The sequence below is a fragment of the Fusarium mangiferae genome, assembly GCF_900044065.1.
Source record: "Fusarium mangiferae strain MRC7560 genome assembly, contig: FMAN_scaffold001, whole genome shotgun sequence".
In the NCBI taxonomy this organism is placed as follows: Eukaryota; Fungi; Ascomycota; class Sordariomycetes; order Hypocreales; family Nectriaceae; genus Fusarium; species Fusarium mangiferae.
In genome coordinates, this window is record NW_024573921.1 from 2,847,552 (window position 1) to 2,869,757 (window position 22,206).

At 48.9% G+C, this 22,206-nt stretch overlaps 9 protein-coding genes across 9 annotated transcripts; 4 read left to right on the top strand and 5 right to left on the bottom strand.

The window, feature by feature from the left end:
- Positions 1-403: 403 nt before the first annotated feature.
- On the top strand, positions 404-1,165 carry FMAN_01411 (uncharacterized protein; the record flags this gene model as incomplete). Its single annotated transcript, XM_041834463.1, has 1 exon — positions 404-1,165. One exon carries the CDS (start codon positions 404-406, stop codon positions 1,163-1,165), a length of 762 nt encoding a protein of 253 aa, XP_041676751.1.
- A 269-nt stretch (positions 1,166-1,434) lies between these two features.
- FMAN_01412 (putative mitochondrial processing peptidase beta chain precursor) lies at positions 1,435-3,084 on the bottom strand (the record flags this gene model as incomplete). Its single annotated transcript, XM_041834474.1, has 5 exons — positions 1,435-1,822; positions 1,873-2,558; positions 2,609-2,686; positions 2,737-2,862; positions 2,938-3,084. 5 exons carry the CDS (start codon positions 3,082-3,084, stop codon positions 1,435-1,437), a joined length of 1,425 nt encoding a protein of 474 aa, XP_041676752.1.
- Positions 3,085-3,538: 454 nt separating this feature from the next.
- Positions 3,539-6,484, top strand: FMAN_01413 (uncharacterized protein; the record flags this gene model as incomplete). Its single annotated transcript, XM_041834485.1, has 6 exons — positions 3,539-4,191; positions 4,263-4,461; positions 4,506-4,719; positions 4,773-5,783; positions 5,834-6,226; positions 6,276-6,484. 6 exons carry the CDS (start codon positions 3,539-3,541, stop codon positions 6,482-6,484), a joined length of 2,679 nt encoding a protein of 892 aa, XP_041676753.1.
- A 677-nt stretch (positions 6,485-7,161) lies between these two features.
- On the top strand, positions 7,162-9,006 carry FMAN_01414 (putative IMP dehydrogenase; the record flags this gene model as incomplete). The annotated part of the gene is made up of 3 exons (XM_041834496.1): positions 7,162-7,621; positions 7,817-8,762; positions 8,814-9,006. The coding sequence occupies 3 exons, from the start codon at positions 7,162-7,164 to the stop codon at positions 9,004-9,006; spliced, it is 1,599 nt and encodes a 532-aa protein (XP_041676754.1).
- A 1,010-nt stretch (positions 9,007-10,016) lies between these two features.
- On the bottom strand, positions 10,017-10,727 carry FMAN_01415 (uncharacterized protein; the record flags this gene model as incomplete). Its single annotated transcript, XM_041834508.1, has 3 exons — positions 10,017-10,386; positions 10,441-10,555; positions 10,613-10,727. 3 exons carry the CDS (start codon positions 10,725-10,727, stop codon positions 10,017-10,019), a joined length of 600 nt encoding a protein of 199 aa, XP_041676755.1.
- Positions 10,728-11,900: 1,173 nt separating this feature from the next.
- Positions 11,901-12,798, bottom strand: FMAN_01416 (uncharacterized protein; the record flags this gene model as incomplete). Its single annotated transcript, XM_041834519.1, has 3 exons — positions 11,901-12,171; positions 12,295-12,618; positions 12,668-12,798. The coding sequence occupies 3 exons, from the start codon at positions 12,796-12,798 to the stop codon at positions 11,901-11,903; spliced, it is 726 nt and encodes a 241-aa protein (XP_041676756.1).
- A 291-nt stretch (positions 12,799-13,089) lies between these two features.
- Positions 13,090-13,517, top strand: FMAN_01417 (uncharacterized protein; the record flags this gene model as incomplete). Its single annotated transcript, XM_041834530.1, has 3 exons — positions 13,090-13,182; positions 13,250-13,390; positions 13,443-13,517. 3 exons carry the CDS (start codon positions 13,090-13,092, stop codon positions 13,515-13,517), a joined length of 309 nt encoding a protein of 102 aa, XP_041676757.1.
- Positions 13,518-13,752: 235 nt separating this feature from the next.
- Positions 13,753-14,122, bottom strand: FMAN_01418 (uncharacterized protein; the record flags this gene model as incomplete). Its single annotated transcript, XM_041834541.1, has 2 exons — positions 13,753-13,842; positions 13,913-14,122. The coding sequence occupies 2 exons, from the start codon at positions 14,120-14,122 to the stop codon at positions 13,753-13,755; spliced, it is 300 nt and encodes a 99-aa protein (XP_041676758.1).
- A 543-nt stretch (positions 14,123-14,665) lies between these two features.
- FMAN_01419 (uncharacterized protein) lies at positions 14,666-17,185 on the bottom strand (the record flags this gene model as incomplete). Its single annotated transcript, XM_041834552.1, has 2 exons — positions 14,666-16,104; positions 16,153-17,185. 2 exons carry the CDS (start codon positions 17,183-17,185, stop codon positions 14,666-14,668), a joined length of 2,472 nt encoding a protein of 823 aa, XP_041676759.1.
- Between the last annotated feature and the right edge of the window lie 5,021 nt (positions 17,186-22,206).

Sequence of the window (22,206 nt, forward strand, 5' to 3'; positions counted from 1 at the left end):
CTCTCATGATTTTGTTCTTTAGGTAGAAAAGTTCTTTCGTCGTCATGAGCCCATCAAATTTAAGGTGTGGTCTGTGCACTTATCGCTACCAGATCACGTCTCGGATTATCGCAAGCTCCGGCCAAAGCACGCGGCATGCGACTTCACCGTCGCAAAGGAAATAATTCGAGGATCAATAAGCTTTCGACTTGGCACGTCAACTTGTGCTGCATCTTCCGCAACTATAAAAGCACTCTCATTCACATACGTCTACTGCATCTCGTCAACTTCACTCATTCATAGTCCGGACATCTTTCAGACTTGCCAAACACGAACTCGAGCGCTTCGCGTGATATCGCTTGAAGGCTTTCACGAACAGTCGCATACAGGATACCTATTGCGAAGCATTGCAGCATCGATTAAGATGTCATCAAGTCAACCACAAACGAACGGGGTTCCCGCCTCGTCGGCAGGCACTTCGCAACCATTACCAAGCACACAGACCACGGCGGCCTCTTCTAGCCAAACCGCTGCTGCTGCCTCACAGAACGCCCCTCCTCCAGTGCAATCAACAACCGCCCCTCGACCGCGCGACTCAAGGCTTATCGAACTACTGCTCACATCGCAAGGCGTCACAGCTTACGAGCCACGCGTTCCCCTCCTCCTTCTCGACTTCGCCTACCGTCACACCTCATCTGTTCTCAGCGATGCGCTACACCTTTCTGGCGACCCATATGTCACACAGGCCGGCTCTAAGCCATCAGCAAACGCTGGAGCAATCTCAGCACCTGCAGGCGACGCTGCAGTCACAGCCAATGCCGTTAAGCTCGCCATTGCTGCGCGACTCAGCTACCAGTTCCGCGGAGGAAACGCAGGTGGGGGGATTAGCAAAGACTACATGCAAGAACTTGCGCGCGAACGCAACAAGGTGGCACTGCCTAAAATTGTGCCCAGCGAATGGGGTGTGCGACTGCCAAGTGAACGGTTTGTCCTGAGTGGCACAAGCTGGGGACTGAAGGATGTATGGGATGAAGAAGACGACGAGGAAGAGGATCAAGGGGGTGATGCTATGGAAGGTATTGAGGGTCCCGAGCCTGAAGATATTGGCGGAGATGGGGTTGAGGGTGGGACAGTGGAGGATATGTTTGGTGAAGATGTCGACGAGGAGATGGCAGAGGAGGGCTAGGTGTCCATCTTCTCATCTAATCAATGATCATGACAAAATACATTCTAATTCAAGGGAGAACATAGACGCTACCTCGGAAGCACTACAGACGCTATATGACAAAATTGCAATTAGCTACAGATGGCAGTACATTCAAGACACAATTATCACAACTCCGTGTTACCTAGCATGAACAGAGGAAATCTTATGGTACACTAGGCCTGTAAACGGTATCTCATACACTCTATACCCTTATTTCGATTTTCACAATCCCATCAGCCATCTCTTCCTTAAAACTTAGGCTTCATGGTGTTGCGAAGTCTCTGGTAGTCGAAGAGGCCCTCAATAGTTCCCACAGCGCTAACAGCAATATCCCGGTCCCAAAGTTTTCGGTTGGCAAAGTCCATGATATCCTTCTCGGTGATAGCATCAATCTTTCGCTCAATCTCGTTAGGGGCCATGCGGCGGCCAGTGGTAACAAGCTGTCGGCCAATGTCCTCAGCAACGGCTGTGGTGCCGTCGAGGGACAGGAGGATGGAGGCCTTGAGCTGAGCCTTGGCACGCTCGGTCTCGGCGGCGCTGACGTTGGTGCAGAGGCGCATCCACTCACGGATAGCGAAGTGGACGAGGTCGTCAACTCGGTCAGGCTTGTCGGAAACAAGGTAGATACCCCAAAGACTGTGGCAAGTTAGTTACATCAAAATTCATGGTATGACATCAAGACCTACCCAGTGTCGTTGTAGCTAGTGGAGAAGCTCATGAAGCTGTTAGCAAGGTCGTGCTTGTGGACCCAGCCGCTGAGCTTGCTGCCCTGGTGGGGAGCCTGGCCAACAGCCTTGTCGTAGTTGCCAACAATAGCCTGAGCAACAAGAGCAGTGAAGTAGTCCTCAGAGTTCCAGCTGACACCCTCAACAGCGAGAGCGATGTTAGCAGTAGGCATGCCGTCATCTCGGACACGGACGTCAGAACCCATGAAATCAGCCTTCTGCTTGGAGGCAAGGTAGGCGCTGGTCTGGGGAGCACTTGAGGGAAGACCGGAGAAGTGCTTCTCAGCGAGCTCGACGAGCTGCTCGTGAGGGATACCACCGGCACCAACGAGAACCATACGGTCAGCAGTGTAGTTGTTCTTGATGTAGTCGGTGAGCTCTTTTCGGGTGATGTCGCGGATGTTCTGTCGAGGGCCAAGGATGGTGCGGCCAAGGGGCTGGTGCTGGAAAGCGGTAGCATGGAGGTGATCGAAAACAACCTCCTCGACCTGCTTCTCAACCTCCTCGGACTCTCGGAGAATAACGTCGCGCTCACGCTCGATGGCGGACTCCTCGAGCTTGGAGTTCTGGAGAATATCGGAGAGGATGTCGACACACTGGGGAACATCAGAGTTGAAAGCCTTGGCGAAGTAAACGGTGTTCTCGCGCTGAATGATCGTTAGCATCAGTCAATTCCGTATCCCTTCATCCGACTGACCGAAGTGTAGGCGTTCAGGTGACCACCCATGTTCTCAATCTCCAACTCCAATTGCTGCTGAGTTCGCTTGGCGGTACCCTGATTGCATTGTTAACGATTGGTCTCGGCCAATTGATGGGTTGTCGAACCTTGAAAGCGAGATGCTCAAGGAAGTGGGCGGTACCGTTGGTCTCGTCAGTCTCAGCCCGGGAGCCGGCATCGATCCAGACACCGACGGTCGACGTTTGCGCAAAGGGCGAGTGCTCGGTGGCGACCTATCAGGAGGGCGTGTCAGGAGGGCATTCCTAAGTGGTTGTCGAGGCCAATTGACCTCGGATGATGATGCTCACAGTCAATCCATTCTTAAGAGTCGAAGTCTGAGTCTTGCCGACGGGAGAGGGAGTGGCAAAGCCTCGTGTGAAAGGGGCGGCGGCCGAAAGACCAGCACGGTTTCGCAGACCTCGCGAGAGGTTCAAAGCCAGTCTCCGGGACGCCATGACGCAGGTTTGGAGGGTCGACGCTGAATTGAGTGGTTTGATGAAATCTTTCGATCTGGCTCGGCTAGAAGCTTTACTGAGATAATTTGCAGCCTGAGCAATGAGGCGGAAGGCTTAGTCATTCCGGCCGTCCCCGAATCAGAACGACTCGAAAGCAAGACCGAAGCCAATGAGAAGCGCTCATTACTAACCACTTCCAACCTCCACCGAAACTCCACTATAATCCAACGCCTATCCGTTTTCGTGGGCTTCTAGTTATGTATGACAATGCCTTGTAAACACGAACATCGTCACACAACATCAAACTTGTTGATGCGATTTCATGCTGTTACCTTGATCTTCACGTTTAAAATACTCACTAAACTTCATACATGAGAAGTCTGAATTTCTCAGTCAATTGGCTAAATAAACCTGTTTCAATCAAGTCTGCTCCTCTTGTTCTCATTTCACAGCGATGCCTTCTGACAATTACAACTTTGGCGATGTCTTCCAGGCAATTTACATCGCCAAGCAGAAACCTTCGCCACGGCCTGTTTCTGAAGACATGAAGGTTGTTTTGCAAAGCTTCCCGCCTCTCGGGAAAGTGACACCTATCCAGGGTGCGTCGGTCACTTTAACGGCCGTCCTTGAGATACCCAAGGACCGTACCAACGAGCCATGGGAAGTCTCAGTATGGCACTCAGTAGACGGCTCAGATTGGAAGGACCTGGAGGTAGCCTCACTCACAGAGACTGGGGTTCCTCAGACTCTCCATGTGCTGGATGATTCCATGTCACGATTCTATTTCACGTCTTCCTTCTCATTTACAGGATCTGTGCAGTTCACTCTCAAGTTTCGGCATAGTCCTGATGCAGACTGGAGATGGATTCGCGATGAACAGGGTGTTAATGATGGTTTGGTCGTCAATGCTTCTAACAGGGTTTCTTCTAGTGACCTCTCTGATTCAATCCCCGATCTTAACTCTCAAGACTGGAGTGTCAAGCCACGTTTGAGTCAATCACCTAGAACTTCACTCTGGTCACTCGAAGCAGTCATTCCAGCTGCAAATGGTGATGAATCTTCGTACAGAGACATCACTATCGGTACTCCCTGGGGCACTTTTGTTAGGTAAGTTCAGCTGAGCGACACGACGACGTACCGGAAATCCATCAGCGATCATGTCATCTGACTGGACATAGATGGTTTTCTCTTGTAAGACTATGGTCACCGTGGCTTGCACCTCGCCATGGGCACTCTCAGTTTAACCTCGATAAAGATGCCCTTCTGTGTTGCTTCTTAAGCCCACAAGGTCAAAACCTAGTGTTCCTTGCCGTCGGCGGTGTCAGTCATGTCTTGCCAGTATTTCGAAGTGAGCCCAATGGAAAGCTCCAGGTTCATGTAAGTGCGTCCGATACAGTTTCCTGCGATATCTGACGTTTAAGATCCGAAATGACGGTCTCTCCGAAGAAAAGGCCGTTATTCTTGTTTCGGTTGGAGACGATTTCGACTGCACCGTTGCATCTGTGATGTATCATGCTCGAGATATGGTTGCAGGTACGAAGAAGGCCAGTGATGAGTGGTCACAGGAGTTATCCGCATTGAAGAATGACTTCAAGCCGGAGTGGCTAGAATATTGGTTTGATGGACTGGGTTTCTGTGTGTTCTTGAGTAAGATCAACTTCGAGGGACGACGAACTAACGATTTACAGGCACATGGAACGCTCTGGGCCAACGACTAACAGACCAGAAAATATTCGACGCTCTCAATAAGCTTTCTGAGCATAACATCCAAGTATCTAGTCTCATCATTGATGACAACTGGCAGTCGATCGATTATCGTGGCCCCAGCCAGTTTCAATATGGCTGGAACGATTTTGAAGCGGAGCCCAAGGCATTTCCCAAAGGCTTAAAATCCACCATATCCCATATTCGACAGAATCATCCACATATCCAACACATTGCTGTTTGGCATGCCCTCCTAGGCTACTGGGGTGGCATTGCTCCTGATGGCAAGCTTGCCAAGACATACAAGACTATCGAAGTGACACGGGAAGATGCTGACCGCCGAAACCTTCCGCTGGGTGGGAAGATGATGGTGATCGCACAAGAAGATGTGAATCGATTCTATGATGACTTTTATCGATTCCTTTCAGATGCCGGTATAGATGCTGTTAAGACGGACGCGCAGTTCATGATCGATATGTGGATTGAAGCCTCCCCTCGCCGAGATCTGATCAATACGTACCTCGATGCGTGGACCCTCTCGATACTTCGTCACTTCAGTGGGAAGGCGATATCATGTATGTCGCAGTTCCCGGAGGCACTCTTCCACTCGCAAATGCCAACCAATCGGCCTACCATTCTTGTGCGAAACTCTGACGACTTCTTCCCTGAGATTCCTGCTTCACATCCCTGGCACGTGTGGACAAATGCGCACAATGCCATTTTCATGCAGCATCTAAATGTTCTTCCGGACTGGGACATGTTCCAGACTGTCCATGAGTATTCTGGATTTCATGCTGCTGCCAGATGTGTGAGCGGAGGTCCAATTTATATCACTGATGTTCCCGGTGAACATGACATGGATCTTATTGAGCAAATGAGTGGTCGCACTCCACGGGGTAAGACTGTGATATTCCGGCCAAGCTCTTTAGGAAAGGCCGTTGACCCTTATATTGGATATGACGATGATTTACTCCTTAAGGTTGGAAGCTATCATGGTGAGAATTATTTAGAGGAAAGCTAGCGGTATGCACTAATCACGATTCAGGAGCCTCACATACCGGAAGCCCTATTATGGCCATTTTCAATATCTCATCTCGGCCATTGACTGAATTGGTATCCCTTTCGGCTTTCCCTGGTGTGGTTCACGATCTTGAATACGTGGTTCGTGCTCATACCACGGGTAAGGTTTCTCATCCTACCAAGATCGAGAGCCCAGAGTCACTGTTTACTATCTCATTACCTATCAGAGGGTATGAGATTCTCTCCGCCTTTCCTCTAACTCGCCTATCCAGCAAGAAACGAGGTAATGTCGGGATCTCGAATTTGGGCCTGCTGGGCAAGATGGCTGGCGCAGCAGCAATCCTCATGAGCGATGTTCAAGAGCGAGAGAATGGCCGTGTTTTGATTGATACGCGAGTTAAAGCATTTGGCATCCTAGGTAAGGAGTTGCTGTTTTTTTACGATGCCTAAAATCTGACAATCTTTAGGGATCTATGTCTCTACACTCCCTTCTTTAACGATTGAAGGTGATTTCCTGATCACGGTTCAAGAAAAAGTGATACCCGTGCATACTGTGGCCATTTCTAAGGTTGATACTCGCGTACTTGAGATCGACATTGGAAAAGCCTGGAAGGAATTGGGTCTTGAAACTCGATGGGGAAATGATGTTGAGGTCAAGGTCTATTTCAGCTTGTGAAGGGGCTATCACGATCGACAACTCACACATAGGAACTCGAGGCTAGAGAACAACTGGCCACATTCAATGTACACTTAGCTTATTCGCTATCGTAAGTCATACAAGGTCATAAACAAGTGCAATTGATCCATATCAAGACTTCAACACCGTAGCTGCAGGGTAAGTCAATTTCAAAGATGTGATAAAGAGCTTACTAATTTTAGCGATCTCGGCAAGAAAAACTAGCAGAGGTTCGAAACCACCTGCCTCGAGACCCGCCTCGGGGAGCAAGAAAACATAAGACCTTCATATAGGGTGCCAAAATAAACTCAGTAAAAGATATCCTAAACTTAGTATAGATATTCTAAATTTATGTAAGGTTACCTAAGTCTTTTTGTCATCTAGGATCAAGGTCTCGAGTTTTCTTTCCTCCCCTAGACCCGACGCCTGGACCAAGTTCATCCATTCAGAGAAGCAACTGCCCCTCCAAGTCGCCCCTCACCTTGCAGGGTCCCGCGTCCCATAAAAAAGTTTTTGAGGCAGCACCACCAATTCTTTTCTCTTTTCTTTCTTTCGGGAAGAAGCGTACTATCAATCTTAGCAGTCGATACTAAAGGCCAGAGCTTGCTTATCGACTCAACTCGCCTTCGACCTCACATTTCCATTCTCCTCGTCACATACTCTTTTATCTGCCAGTCATGTCTGCCTCAGTCCTTGACTACACCACAGCCCTCGAGGTGCTGAAGGAGTACAAGCAGAAGGATGGCCTCGACATCCACGAGCTTATGGACACAACCAAGCACGGTGGTCTTACCTACAATGACTTCCTGCTTCTACCCGGCTACATTGGCTTCGCTGCCTCTGAGGTCACCCTCGATGCGCCCATCACCAAGCGCATCACTCTCAAGACTCCCTTCGTCTCGTCTCCCATGGACACTGTCACAGAGCACGAGATGGCCATCCACATGGCTCTCCAGGGCGGTCTTGGTGTTATTCACCACAACTGCTCTCCTGAAGCTCAGGCCGATATGGTCCGCAAGGTCAAGCGATACGAGAACGGTTTCATCCTCGACCCTATCGTCATTGATCGCAACACCACTGTTGGTGAGGCCAAAGCTCTGAAGGAGAAGTGGGGTTTCGGTGGTTTCCCAGTCACTGGTAAGTGTTATACAGCATCCTCACCTCTCACAAGATTGCATGATTATACACCCTTTTATATAACTTTCGTTCCACCGTATAGACTATTGTCATGGGGACTTTATTTACTATGATCAATCACCACAACTCGTTGTTTTCTCATCTATGCTCGCATTGCCCCGCACAAGAATATTGGGCTGACAAGAAAAAATTTAGCCGACGGCAAGCTTGGTTCCAAGCTGCTTGGTATTGTTACCAACCGAGACCTCCAGTTCGAGGAGGACCTTGACCAGCCCGTCTCCAATGTCATGGTTACTGACCTTGTCACTGCTCCCGAGCACGTCACTCTCCTCGAAGCCAACAAGAGTCTTTCCAAGTCCAAGAAGGGCAAGCTGCCCATTGTCGACAAGGACTTCAACCTGGTCTCTATGATCTCTCGCTCCGATTTGACCAAGAATCAGCACTTCCCCAATGCCTCCAAGCTTCCCGACAGCAAGCAGCTCCTCTGCGCTGCTGCCATTGGCACTCGCCCCGAGGACAAGCTTCGTCTGAAGAAGCTGGTTGATGCCGGCCTTGACATCGTTATCCTTGACAGCTCTCAGGGTAACAGCATGTATCAGATTGAGATGATCAAGTGGGTGAAGAGTGAGTTCCCTGGTGTCGATGTCATTGGCGGAAACGTCGTGACTCGAGAGCAGGCTGCTTCTCTGATCGCCGCTGGTGTCGACGGTCTCCGAATCGGTATGGGCAGTGGCTCTGCCTGTATCACTCAGGAGGTTATGGCTGTCGGCCGTCCTCAGGCCGCCGCTGTCTACAGCGTCAGTCGCTTCGCTGCCCGCTTCGGTGTTCCTTGTATCGCCGATGGTGGTATCCAGAACGTTGGCCACATCGTCAAGGGCCTTGCTCTGGGTGCTTCTACCATCATGATGGGTGGTCTCTTGGCTGGTACCACTGAGTCTCCCGGCACTTCTTTCGTCTCCCGCGAGGGTAAGCTCGTCAAGGCTTACCGAGGTATGGGAAGTATCGATGCTATGCAGGACAAGAAGGCCGGCAACGGTGGTAAGGACAGCCAGAAGAGCAATGCTGGTACTGCCCGTTACTTTTCTGAGGGTGATAGCGTCCTGGTTGCCCAGGGTGTCTCTGGCGCTGTTGCTCACCGAGGGTAAGTCATAACCCGAATCTGAAAGGAACCGCGAATGCTAACATGCAATAGTTCGATCAACAAGTTTGTTCCCTATCTTGCTGCTGGACTCAAGCACTCTCTCCAGGACAGTGGCATGACCAGCCTTAAGACTATGCACGAGAGTGCTGAGGCTGGTGAGCTGCGCTTCGAGCTTCGAACGGCCAGCGCTCAGTTGGAGGGCAACGTCAACATGGAGTCTTATGAGAAGAAGCTTTATGCGTAATGATATATGTCTGGAAAAAAAATGATGGGATGATGGAAAGGGATACGGAAAAATGGACTGGTTTGTTTATATGCATTCAATTGCATTGGGGATTGGGCACAAGATTCAGAAGGGTTTGATTTGGGTTGAGGGTAAAGAGCCTCTATAACCGTAGATCTGAATAGGCGTTTGTCCAACCACTATAGAGGTGCGGCGTGGGCGTTTTGCTGTCAGTCTGAAAAAAACGACAGGGACAGAGGTCATGAATGAAATTTTTATTGATACCCCGAGGGACACTGAAGTGCTGCCGGTCTGCCCGAGTTGTGATACATATTGTGAGGATCAGAAGGGGAGTTTAACGTCAGCACCAGTCCGTAATTGTATATATCATTTAGCGATTGTACCAGTACGGAGTAAATCCTCAAGAATCGTCTAATATAGTATGTCGTATACCTGATAAGCCGCACTCTGACCTCGCAAGCTGTGATTTCGAGCATCGGAATAGCTCCGTAGCATGGAAATCGCCGAAATATCAAAGTGCACAGACTGTAATCCCGGAAAGCATCATTGCAAAGCGAAACAAAACCATGCCTCGAAGGGGAAGGTCAAGTGGAATCCCAAATGATAGCTTGCAAGGGTCTCTCGAGCTGAAGCCCGAAGTTTTTTCTTTTTAGAGTTTCAGTAATATTGTCTGCTGATTCTCCATTTCGTATTCCATCGCCGAACTAGGCAATTCAAAAGAGAATGGGAGAATGAGTATGACGCTTTCATATACAACTGAGAGGTGAACAGTAACAGATTATTTCATTGAAGCAAATAATACATCGAAATAAATATAATATAAATAAGAAATGACTGTCTTCGTCACTGGGTATATAGGTATAATCCGTTGGCGCGTACCCGTCCGCGCTCAAAGTCAATTCACATGCCAGACATTTCTCTGATTGCCTTCTTCACATGCATTTCTCTCTTTTTGTGGTGTCATATCGGTGTGAGGCTCCATCTCGCTGTACATTCCCTGGTCGACTGGCCTAATACTGGGGCTGTTGAGGGTTGTAAGTCTGCTGAGGTGGAGGGTATGATCCTTGAGGCTGGGGAGACTGGTAACCGTGCTGAGGAAGCTGATAATCGGGCTGAGGGGCCTGCTGCTGAGGGTTGGGCTTCTGATCATGATATTGCTGCTGCTGCTGCTGAGCAGGAGGAGATGTTGGCATGTGCATACCCTCCTTCTGAGCTTGGTAGCCCTGGGTGATGGGCCCCTGAGAGAGGCGAGACTTGACCTCGTTGTCCTGCTGGATCAGAGCACAGCAGAGGCACCAGTAACTGACGCAGCAATCGTTCATGCCACTGCCTTTGATGCCGAATCGCTCACGGATCTCACCACGCTTCATCATGGAGTAACTAGAAGTCGCGCGTTAGTTGACGGTTTGAACAAGACTACGGGAATAGTCTTACATCCAGCCACAGCCAGTCACACAGTTGATCGCGCAGAATATGAGAGCATCGCTGTTGCAGGTATCGGCAGTCTGCATAGTAGGGTCTCTCATACGATCGGCGGTTTTACCCAAGACTATGACGAGTTCATTAGACTTCCAATTGTAATCAATTTGTCCCAGAGATCACGTACGGATACAGGGACAGAAAGTGCCGAGCAGGCAAGAGTCGCAGGGCGAGCAATTGCAGAGGTTGTTCTGCCATTCCTGATTCTGGACATTAGGTCCCTGAGAGTACTGCTGGGCCATTGTGAATAATGCGTGAGTTGATTGACCAAGCAATTGATTTATAGTTGAACAGAATTTGAGCCAAGAAGAAAGAGAGTGTGGATTGAAGGAGGGAGGAGGAGGGAGAATAACGGTCAAGAGGGCGCAACGGCGTCTTATGAGAGAACCTCCTACGGACAATCAACAGTCTCGGCACGGTACTCGCCTTTCGTTTCAGACTGGCGTATCACAAGCAAGCCCTCTCCTCCCAGAGCTTCAGCTCTAAGCCTTCACGGTGGCTAGGTCGCCCTTCATTTCCATGACAGGACAGGCAACAGGGGAGCCCAGCAGCCTAGCTAGAAGCCGTCTGACGCCTCGAGCTCAGAAACATGATGGAAAATCATCCCTTGGTTGCATGCAGCTACCGCATTGGCACCGACGCTATGTCTCACAAGCTGGCTGTGCAACTTGTACAACTCTGCACAAACCCGGCAAGCAGAATACCTACTTACATACTTTCCAAGTGCGGTGCTTCACGGTAGAGCTGTTTCCTAGAAAAGGTAGTTCAGTCACGGCTTCTGACTAGCGTCCTAGGGCTGACATGGTTGGCGAGTGGTGGTGGAGTGTGCCCCCAGCGTGTCAGCCTTGGTGTAGGGATCTTTGGAGCTGCAGAAGATTAATGCCGCCCAAGCTGGTTAGTTGAACCGCTTATCATGAGGCCATCAGATTTGAATTGGGTAATTCTCACAGTCGTGTCTGGTCTTGCTCGGTCAGAGTCAAAAGGGTGGAGGACAGCTCTCAGCTTGGGCTTCAACAGGCCACACTAGGCAAAGTTCGGCCACCACTGCGAATGTCATTCCACGATGATATTCTTAGAAAAGACGTGTACATCCCTTAAATGCTGGAACATTCAGCTTGGTAGTGTCTCATTGACAATGGGGCAATGCAATGCTTGGTATTTGCGGCTGAAGCGGGCCTGAATAGGTAAATCGGCATGAAAAAAGCCCAGTCGGATTTTTTATGTCGAATTATCGTTGAGGTGCAATTGGCAATCCCAAATGTGATTGTAGAGTGGTATAATAATAAAGGAAACTTGACTGCAATCCGTTTCTACACTAATAAGCGACCGCGACCGCACGTAGTAATACGAGCTGCCTTGCAACCTCAACAAGACAAAGTCCGTGTCTGTTTGTATGTAGGTAGGTATCGCCTTTCTCATCGAAGTCCAGGCTCGTGCGCCCGCGAAGCCTCGACTCTCTTAGAGGTTGTTTGTCGACTGAGTATCACATAATCGGGTATCACCACCTTTTCTCCTCGTAGTTTTCGCGCCCTCGGTGAGTAATCGTCTTTTGAGAATCCTAGCTTCTCGTAGAACTTGAGGGCAGATTTGTTGCTGACAAAACACGTGAGCATGGCCTTTTCAACTGAAGGTATGTTCTCCGCGACGTCCGTGAAGTAACCCATAAGCTTCTTGCCGAGGCCTGTTCTTTATTGGATGTCAGCTAGCTCAACGGCCAACCGTGTTCTATTTGTGGTACACTCCTGTATGAAAGACGAATCCCCGTTGAAATGCGGATGGTCTCAGGAACGGCCATGTTGGCTTACTCACCCTTGTATCTCTGGCTTCAGATGTATCTCATAGCAGTAAACGACCGGCTCATGGTTCTCGAATGTCGGCATAAAAGATGTAAACCCTTTTATGTTGTCCTTGCTGTCTTTCACAAGGATGTAACGAAGGTCCGGGGACCGCATCTCCTTCTTCTTAGTGGCCGGATGCCAGCCAAGAGACGAACTGCGATAATCTTGGCCGCTTGTTTCTTCTACCAAACTATAGCATGCCTCCAGATCTCCATTGCTCATGCGGGTAGGACGTATGAGGCTCATGGAATAGGTTGCTTCATCTTGTGGGTGTTTCCATTCTGACCAACCTTGGCTACCACGCTTGTTATGACTGAATTTGTCTGGGTTATACGTAAACTAACCTTGGCTTCACATATTGTGTCAGAAACTCATCATCTTCGACCTTATTGGCCGTCTCAATGGGGGTTTCGGGTCGTTGTCGTCTTCTTCCAACTAATCTCCTTGGTTCTCTTGTGCCATTCGTATCTGTCATAATTTTAATGTGAAGTCCAGATGCTGCAAACTAAGGAAGAAGAAACAAGGATGAAGATATCGAAAATGAGAATTACAAGGTGGTAATATATCTGTCTCTGTCAAACATGGTCACACCTTCCACTAACAATATGAAGGGTTGGATGAACCGGAAAGACCAGACCCTCTAGATAGCCGAGGTTCGTCCGACATGATGAGAAAGCACCGTTTGAAGCTTTCCATCATCAATATCTAAACGTCAAGGAATGTCAAAATTCACTATTTCTCATTTAACGAGGTAGAAGTTGGCGGAATGGTCCTCAGCATCCGTTTGCTGACATTCAGCCGTGGCTATGCCACCAGACCAGGCGGTTCTCGTCTCAAGCCAACATTAAGTCTCGACCAGGTATGATCGACACGCTCGGGTCTGATACAAGTTTCATGATGTCAAATACTGATAGAATCGTATCTAGTTCATCCAAAGAGGCCGAGTCTTGGCTTTCTACCGCACTATCCTGCGCGGGACAAAAAAGATCGCTGATCCTACAACAAGAGCTGAGTCTCGAAAATATGCCCGCGACGAATTTGAAAGGCGTCGCAACGTAACAGACGCTGTATGTTTCCCTCACTCGCTTCTCGACCCATTCACTGACTGTTCTCTCCAAGTCACACGTTAGGTATCTCTTATCAATTGGAAAGACGGAATGGGAAGGCATGCAGAGGTATATCGATGGTATGTAGCGCAGCAGTTGTGAATGTAGATGTAGTGGTACATGACGAACAGCTCCGGTCCCAGCGCTGTCGTCTTTTTCTCAAATTCCATAGAATGTTTATTCAAGGCTTCTCACTGAAAGAATCGCCCAGCATGTCGTTCGTTCTATCACTCATAATGGTTCCCGTTGCCCGCCTAGCAATGTCCGATTCGCAATTGCTTCACCCATATCGTACATATCCTCCCGTATCCCATCATTCGGAATTAACCTTGTCGTTGCTTATGTCGAGGATTCGCCTTGCAGATGATATACAAGTATCCGTTATGTCGCTTGCCGGCTTTCCGTCGAACAACCTATCGAGTATCAGTTCTGCCCGGGTCTAGTCCCTGACCTGAAGCCGAGTTCCTGGCTGCCCTCTCTTACCTTGCAGTGCTCGCATCGCTTCTTTACCGAACTGTGAACCTTCATGCCGCGAGTCTGTTGCATCAGCCCATTTCCGAGTGCGAGAGAGATGGGCGTCGTTGAGGGGCTGGCAAAGAGCGACCAGTTGGCGCGAGTCGCAAAAGCGCCCATGGCATTTCTTGGGGTCAATGATCTCGCTGATAGCGAGAAGGCGCGAAGGAATGAAGCCATCATGGTTGATTCTGAGGCGGACGACCCTGGTCAGAGAGAAGTTCTATCCTTGAACCGTTGAGGTTTGCCTTCGAGTGCCGAATCGTCGAATCACGTGTGGATAAAGCCACCCCGGAATCCACTTTTCCCATCTCGCCAGGGTCCTCAGCCTCCATGAACATCATATCCTGTATGACACAATATCTATAGGTCTTTACAAAATTGTTATGATGCATTCTAGCCATGATGATCACAGTCTTCCCGAAATTTCACTGGAGCTTCGTCTTAATCTAGTGAACTTGATTAACGCTACGGGTCAGAAAATAGCTATCTCAGCACCAACGATCCCAAGCTGTGCTCATTCTCCCATTATAGCCAGCTTCCGTTTTCTTTCAAAAGCTCTCATTCTATCCTCCGTGTAGCTATCATCAAGTCCTTGGGTATTGTAAGCAAAAACCGCATCCTGGGTTCTGCAATGTGTCATGTACCAACAAATCAAAAGCAACCAAACGTTCCGCGAATCCGCAAGTTCTAGGGCTGACCTAGATAGGTTTTTCCCAAGCATCACCAAAATCCCGCAGCATCCTGCTCCGGTCGTCGACCTTCTGCAATGTCGGCCCTCACTTTGAGGTTTTGGGCCGCCTTCGTGGCTGACTCGAATGTGTGGCTTTCCTTCGAATCTCTGAAGCCTTTAAGGAGAGGAGGCCCTCCCTGGCTTTCCTTCGAATCCCCGAAGCCTTTGACGAGAGGACGCCATCCCTGGCCTTCGCAGAAATGACCCCCGACACCATCATTTTCATCCAGCTCAGCAAGCTGAGAGTCAGTGTAAGCCATGATGATCGAGAGGGCCCGGCATGCATCAATGTGAAGAGCATAGTTCTTAGCTTGTGTCTTATTGGCGTCCTTCTGTAGGAGCAAGTCTTGAAGAGTTGCCAGGCCCTGGAGGCAGTCGTTATTTTTCTTGTGCTCGCAAATAAGTTGCTCCTGTAACGATGGCCGGTCGAAATCACCATTTGGGAGGAGCACCATCTGAGGGATGTCATGTGTGGTCTTCCGGGGCTGCAGAGAAAGGAGTTCTTGGCCATAGTCATGGACCGGAGCATCAACGTTGAAACCTTTGGGGTCCCAGTCCTCCTCTAAGAAAAGTCCCATCAGAGAGATGTCATGTTGCTTTTGGTGATCGCTCTGATGGTCAAGCAAACCCTGGAACGTACACCCAGCGCAGTCTTGAGGGTCAGGTCGGTTTTGGATCTGCCGGGGGCAAAAGAAAATGTCCAACATCTTGTACCCACACGAGCGGCAAAAGATAGAAGTGACCTTTCGGGTATCGTCGTAGGACGGGTCAAGGCTATTATAATTTGGCGGCTGTAGGCCGGTGCGTACGGCCAGGATCATGTCATACTTCGCTCTTCTCATGGCGGCGTGGTCTTCGGATCCAGTCTCTTTGAGATCAAGATAGCGGTACAACCCGTCTAGGAATTGGAAAATGATACCGGGCAGCATGGGAATATCCGAGAGGTACTTCATGAAGGCTGCGTCTTTATCCATCAGAAGACGGATGCCCATCTTGCGAGCCTTTAGAACAGTTTTCAGAAGAATGGCGAAAACGCCTCGCTGGACCACCTCGAGGCCCATATGGGTCCAAGTGATGCCGTATCCATGTGTCTCTCTTGCGGCAGGCTCCATACCACATTGCTTCTCTACCTTGGTGAGATTGTCGGCAGTGGGTATCTTGAAGGGCATGCCGGCTTGGTACAGAGGGTAAAAATCCAAGGCTTCTACCAAGGGCAAGCCCTGGCTGCTGCGCTTCAAGTTGACCTCATGGATAAGGTCCAAAAGGCAGACGATATCACCAAAGTGAATCAGGGGGCATTGATAGATGCCAATGGTGGTGACGTGGGGGCAAGCACGCAGGATGCATGCCAACAGTCGTCGGTCAAGAAGTGGCGTTTTCTGGAAGTGAAGAACACGAATATTTGTCCTTCTGTTAAAGATGTTTGTGACTATGATTTGTCAGTGAAAGCACAGGTGTGGAAGGCAATGGAACTTACGGAGGCCGAACATATTCTTCAGTGCGACTGGCTTCGACATGTGATAATCGAGATTTTCAGGTTGGTCGACATAGTCTTGCATCATGTCCTCGAGTTTCCTGATGTCTGGGATGGATCTGGTCATGTTGATCACAACCTGCGGTGGCTTTGTGCCGCTGTTGCGACAGCGCCAGACCTCCGGGCTCATCCCCTCGATTTGCATCTTCAGTCTTTCTTCGGCATGCCAAGCAGGCCGCTCTGTGGGACCACATTCAGAGTGAATCGAGTTGACCAGATTGATGATATCCTTCCGAGTACGTTTTTCCTCTTCTCGATTTTCCTCGTGGGCAGGTGACTCGCTGAAACCTCTCTGAGAAATCTTTGGGAAAAGACACAAAAAAACGTGACCCGATGGTTCGCCATGGAACTTGTTGGTGGTGAAATCCCAAATGGCCATACCCTTAGAAAGGGCGTCCCATTCATGTGGGCGAGCAAGAGCAAGCTTTTCAAGATGCTTAATGCCGAGCGAAGCAAGTTGCTGTGCGATTAGGAGGCCTTGCGGGTGTGTTCCGTTGAAGACTTCTTTGGTGAGTTCGGATGTATCATGCTTGTTCTCAATGGAGGAACCGGTTGTCTTGATAAGCAGATTCATATCGGATGTATATCGACCTTGGAAGCCTTGTTCTTTTCCCTTGTTGTAATAGTCACTATAGTCTGGCTTGTAAAGGCTCTTCTTGCGTTTCTCTTCGTAAGAGGCCTCGACCTCTTCCTTAGACATGCTAGTGACCAAGGGATGGTAGCCTTGGGACTCAAGACGCTCTCGAGACTCCTTGGGGCCATAGCGTCCTCGATGCTCAGGCTTACAGATAGGAGTCACCTTCATGAGAGGTTGACTGGCACGGAGATAGTTGTTGTTGGAAGGGGTGGCCCGAGTCCATCCAGCATTTATGTTCCATCCTGAGTTTGTCTCAATCGTCGAGTCGGCAGGAATGTTACCAGGAATATTTTGTTTGTTCTTGTTCCAAGATCTCGCTTTGGATTTGCTTTTAGCCATGGTTGAAGGCTTTGCCGTGCAAGAACGGCGAGGTTATCAAGAGAGTAGAGAGAAAGGACGTCCAAGAATTCCAAGAGGATTCCAAGATGCAGTGCAGATGTTTGGATTGGGGGGGGGGGGAAGAAAGAAGGGAAAGGTGAGGATGAAAAGAGGAAGTCAAAAGTATGAGCAGGAAAGGAAGAGGGAGAGGAGAGGGAGAGATAAGAGAAGAGAATATATACCCCACTCCGAGTGCATAAGAAGGCTCTGACTCACTGTCAACTAATCAGCTTAGTTGCTAGGAGATTAGGTTGTTAATTGCGTTTGCAGCGCGAGTGGAGGTGTAGAAAGAGAAAGGCTGTGAAGTGTGGCTCAGGCGCGTCACCACGAAACGAACTCCAGGCACGAGAGCATAAAGTACAAATGGCCAAGTGCACTCGCACTGCTGGCCAATGGGCAGACTTTTGTGAAGCATTTAGCTCAATGGGGGACAATAGAGAGTTTTAAACAATAAAAGTAATTGTTGTAGTGGATATCAGAGTCTAAATGAGAGATCAGACGAAACAAGGGGTGTGTGGTGTAACTCGGCCACTGTAGGCATTTTATCATTTGTGCATCTCTACAAGTCTCCTACCCGGCTTCTCTGGCGTCATAAAGTGCGTGAGGTGTGATGCTGTTTTGTAGTGCTATGGAGCGCTGTAGAACTATCGTCTGTGATACATCCCCTAAATCTCAGGGCGTGGTTTAGGGGACTCGGCAGGCAGCAAGCATTCTCCCAGCACCGTCTCTAGCTTCGTACACCCTCTGGATAATCTCTAAATACCTGTGTTAGGTTTCCATCTGTCCTCTAGAAATGTACGAAGAAGTAATGAACCTTGATGCACTGGGTGATGGTTCATGTGCTGTTCACTCCATCTTGTGATCATGGCCACCTGCATCGACTGATTGTTCACTGCACACCCACTGGTTCATCTGTTCTGCAACAAACGGCAGAAATAATCATCTCGCAAGGCACCGCAATGTTATTCATCTTGTCAACTTGTGTCTTTTCCATCAAATGTGGAAAAGGGGCGAATCCCTCAGCCTCGAGCTTTCGATTGGCATCCAACCGCAAAACCCGTTACAGAAATCAAACATCGAATCCAAGCGAGTACATAATCCTGAGAACATATCCGACTGCTTTGGCACCTTCGCGAATAGTACTTGACTTCAGAAATACACTCAAGACTTGAATCTGGGGTCAGAAAGCTAAGAACAGACACGTGGGGGTCTTCACACATCACCCGGTTGCTAAGATATTTCCTTTCCCTGATTAACTCCTATCATAAGACTAATCAAAACATTTCTACCTTTTTACAGAGTCTCTCAGTCCCTCGACCAATAATCGTGTCGTCCGCCGCCGTTATGAAACTTCGATCCCCTCAAGATTCGATCACACACACACACACACACACACACGATACTACGATTCATCTTCTAGTTACCCCGTCCGTCTATATCTTTGACTCTATTGTCTCATTTATCCCCAACTTTTCTAGTTGTAACATGTCTCCAGGGTAAATAGAAGGAGACATGTCCAAGATACCCCTGAAACCGTTGAGGAACTCCCAAGGACGAGTCTGCCCAAGGCACGGATCGTGCCATCTACCAAGCAAACCTACAACAGCAGTACATGTTGCAATGTTTTTTCACATGCATGCAGTTGAGAAGTTTCGAAATGGTCGAAGTTGATTGATTGAGTGATAGTTAAGTTAAAGCTTATGACATCTCAACGAAACATATCAAGCCAACACACTGAAAAACCACAGTCAACTTTCGCTTCCCGAAGTCAATCTACATATAGCCTTGGTAAAAGTAAGTCCCTAATGTAAAACAGAATAATATACTCTAATAACAACCCAATCAGTAATCTTATTTGCAGCTGCCTGGCGTATAAGAAGCCTTCAATACAGAAGCTTAATCTCCCAGACGTAGCTACTGACGAAGTCACGCGTGGCATAGAGAAACATAGTAGATTTCACATTAAGTTCCCTTGAAGAGGGATGGTCGAAGTTGAGTCACAGTCATTGTACTGCCCAGACATTCACGAAAGCTAATACTTGCAATGCCGACAAGCTTGAACACAACCTTGATACATCAAAACAATACCCATGCGATGTTTATGAGGCTTCTTCGAATCAATTTCCTATCTCCTGTCGTTCAAGAGCCCCTGACTTGGACACCCAGCTTTCGATATCCCGAGAAAAAGCTTTCGGCCCAGACTACTCGGAAGACACGATAATGGGCACCCATGAAACGAAACATTCTTTGGTAGACAAGCCAAAGTTCAGGCACCAGCGTAATAATACAGTTTGGTCAAAATCGACACGAAATTTGAATACACACCTATTGCACTGGGGAAGTGTCGAATCAGGTACAGGCACATGCTGGAACAGACATTATTGAGGTATATACGGAGCAACACTCATTGGGGGAGTCTTTCATCGAAGCAGATCGAAATGTTCGATCCATTGACATACGGCCGAACCAATACGGGTCCTCTACAAGGGCTCAAATCAACTCCAAGATCCTCAGTGGCGGTTCAACAGCCTTAACAAGTCAAAGAACTGACCCTAAAGACGCTTGTTCGTATAGTTGAGACAGACTTGTATAGAGTTTGCATCATGGCCCAGGTCCGATCCTGACGCAACGACACCTTCTACCTTTGCATAGGTCACTTTCTACGCCCAATGTTAACTACAAGGTACCGTGTACAACAAACTGTGGTGGCCAACGGCGTTTTGTTCTTTGCGCCGTATTACACTCTTGCTTCATCTCACCGCCGTCTCAGTATACCCCACGAGAGTCATATTAAACAAGATATGGATAAACGGGCTGGCAGATCACAGAGCGTGCCATGTTGAAAGAGGGAAATAATACGAAGATCTCTCGTCTGATCCAAGATCAGAAAACACAGCTGGCGAGAAAGAAAATTCGAGATGCAGGAGCCCCCGAATCCCCGATAGGCATGGAATCTCTCATCGAATCGGGCATGGTAGGCCTGGGTTCACAATATCTCTGCCTTATCACGTACGCACTCACATGCCGGGCACAGACTGTGCATTGCGTGATAGCCTCGATAGGGCCAAGGACAACAGGCTAACCTGGACCAAGTATTTTAGCTTACGCCCAAGATCAGGACAAGGGTCCAACACACCACCAGCCAAACAAAGACATGAGAAACAAGCTGTTCCGGGGGTTTTGAGTGCCATCAGGGAAGTAGTGGTGGGCATGAAAGCATGGCACATGGCCGTAGCTCAATCTGCAAGAGTGCGGGGCTTGCATCAACGTTTCGTTTCGTTTCTCGGCGAGGATAAGCTCGAGTCTTCGAGGTGAGTCGTCATTGTCCCAGAAGAGCAAAGGTGTGTGTGACGGCCGGCATGGAATACCACGCATTCACTTATGCTATCATGTACTTGACTACGGTTGACTCGACCAATTCTAGGGCACGACGGAACGGGCGGTTAAACAAGGTTGGCTGTGTATGAGATCATGACACGCATGCGCACGAGATCATGCAAACGGGAACTTCGGTTCCATCTGTCTTGGACGTCCTTACATCGAGGTACAGAAACTGGTGATAGTTACCATGGTCGAGAATGCAATGTCTTCTGATTCGAAGGCACTCTGCTTCCAAATCCTCAGGGCTTCTACAAGATGTAGCCGGATATAGAAAACTGCGGTTCAGACCCGAAGCATTCATTGGATATATGCACCGTCTCTGATGAGATTGATACTATACTCATAGATAAACCAAGCATATCGGTGTTTCGGGTACCGCCAATATGCGAGTGGGATGATCATGTCAAGATGAGGAGGAATGAACCCAAAAGACGCCAAATCATCTGCCTCGAAACGGTGGCGCCGTTCAAGACATACATACATACACAGGACGGGCACCGCTGTGGCCAATGCATGGAACAAAAGCTTGTGAACAGCACATGATCGTTCATAGGTAGCGGGAGACGACCGTTTGAGGTTGATCAGATCGACCTCCAAAAAACGTCAAAACGGGTTCTACAAGAAAGAGCCCACTCACATGAAGAATCACGAGTCGAATCACGACAACCGCAGAGGAAAAGGTGGATCGCCATACAACAAAGGGCCGCTAGGATAAGTTAAATTGCACGGTCGCATAAAATCTCAAATAAGATCATCTTGTGGAACTGCCTTGCTAGCTTGTTATTTGACAAAATGCGAAAATATGCGAGCACCATTCTAAATCACGTAGGACCGAGGTCAAGCGTTCTTTTGTTGATAACGGTACAGCGATGGAAAATGATAACCACTCCTCATAGCGAATGAGTCATGTTCGCCAAATAGGAGAGAGACTACGGAGTAGCCACGCTGTAAATAACAAAGCCAATGTGAATGGCCGCTGATCAAGCGTGAAACGAATAAGCCCAGTCGCAGTATTGAAAGAGGCAACAAATTTTTAAGCCGCGATATGAATAGAACAGGGACCCTTCAACAGACTCAGGTCTAGTGAAGAAGGGATCAGCTTCGCTCATCAGGGATACAACCCGAGAAATCTCAACATCGAATGTCGGTGTGCTCTGGATAAAATTTCATCACAGTGGGCACTGGATCGAACGCTCTGCTGGTTCGGGCTCTATTCCGGGGTTCCAAGGGGCAATGCAACACTGCTTGCTGTTGAAGGAATAAACCGTCTTGGACGTTGGCGATCGAGTTCAACAAAATTCCTCGGCAACATGTACTTACCTGACGCCAAAGAGGCTGCAGGGTTGGTCCCACAACCCGAAATCCTGCATGTGGAGAGCTGTGGTTGAATGGTTGCGCTGATGGGCATGTGGACCTAGAGGGCATTGTCAACCGGCCACGGACCATGTAGGTATGGTGATCACGGGTGTGCATCAGAAGCATCCTACTCCTCTTCTTGTGAGGTTATTGGTGTACGAATCTCTGAAGGGAGGTGGTTGTAGATCAGAGCCAAGTCGACACGGTGAGCAGGATCAGGGAAGATCATACGGAGTATCAGTCAA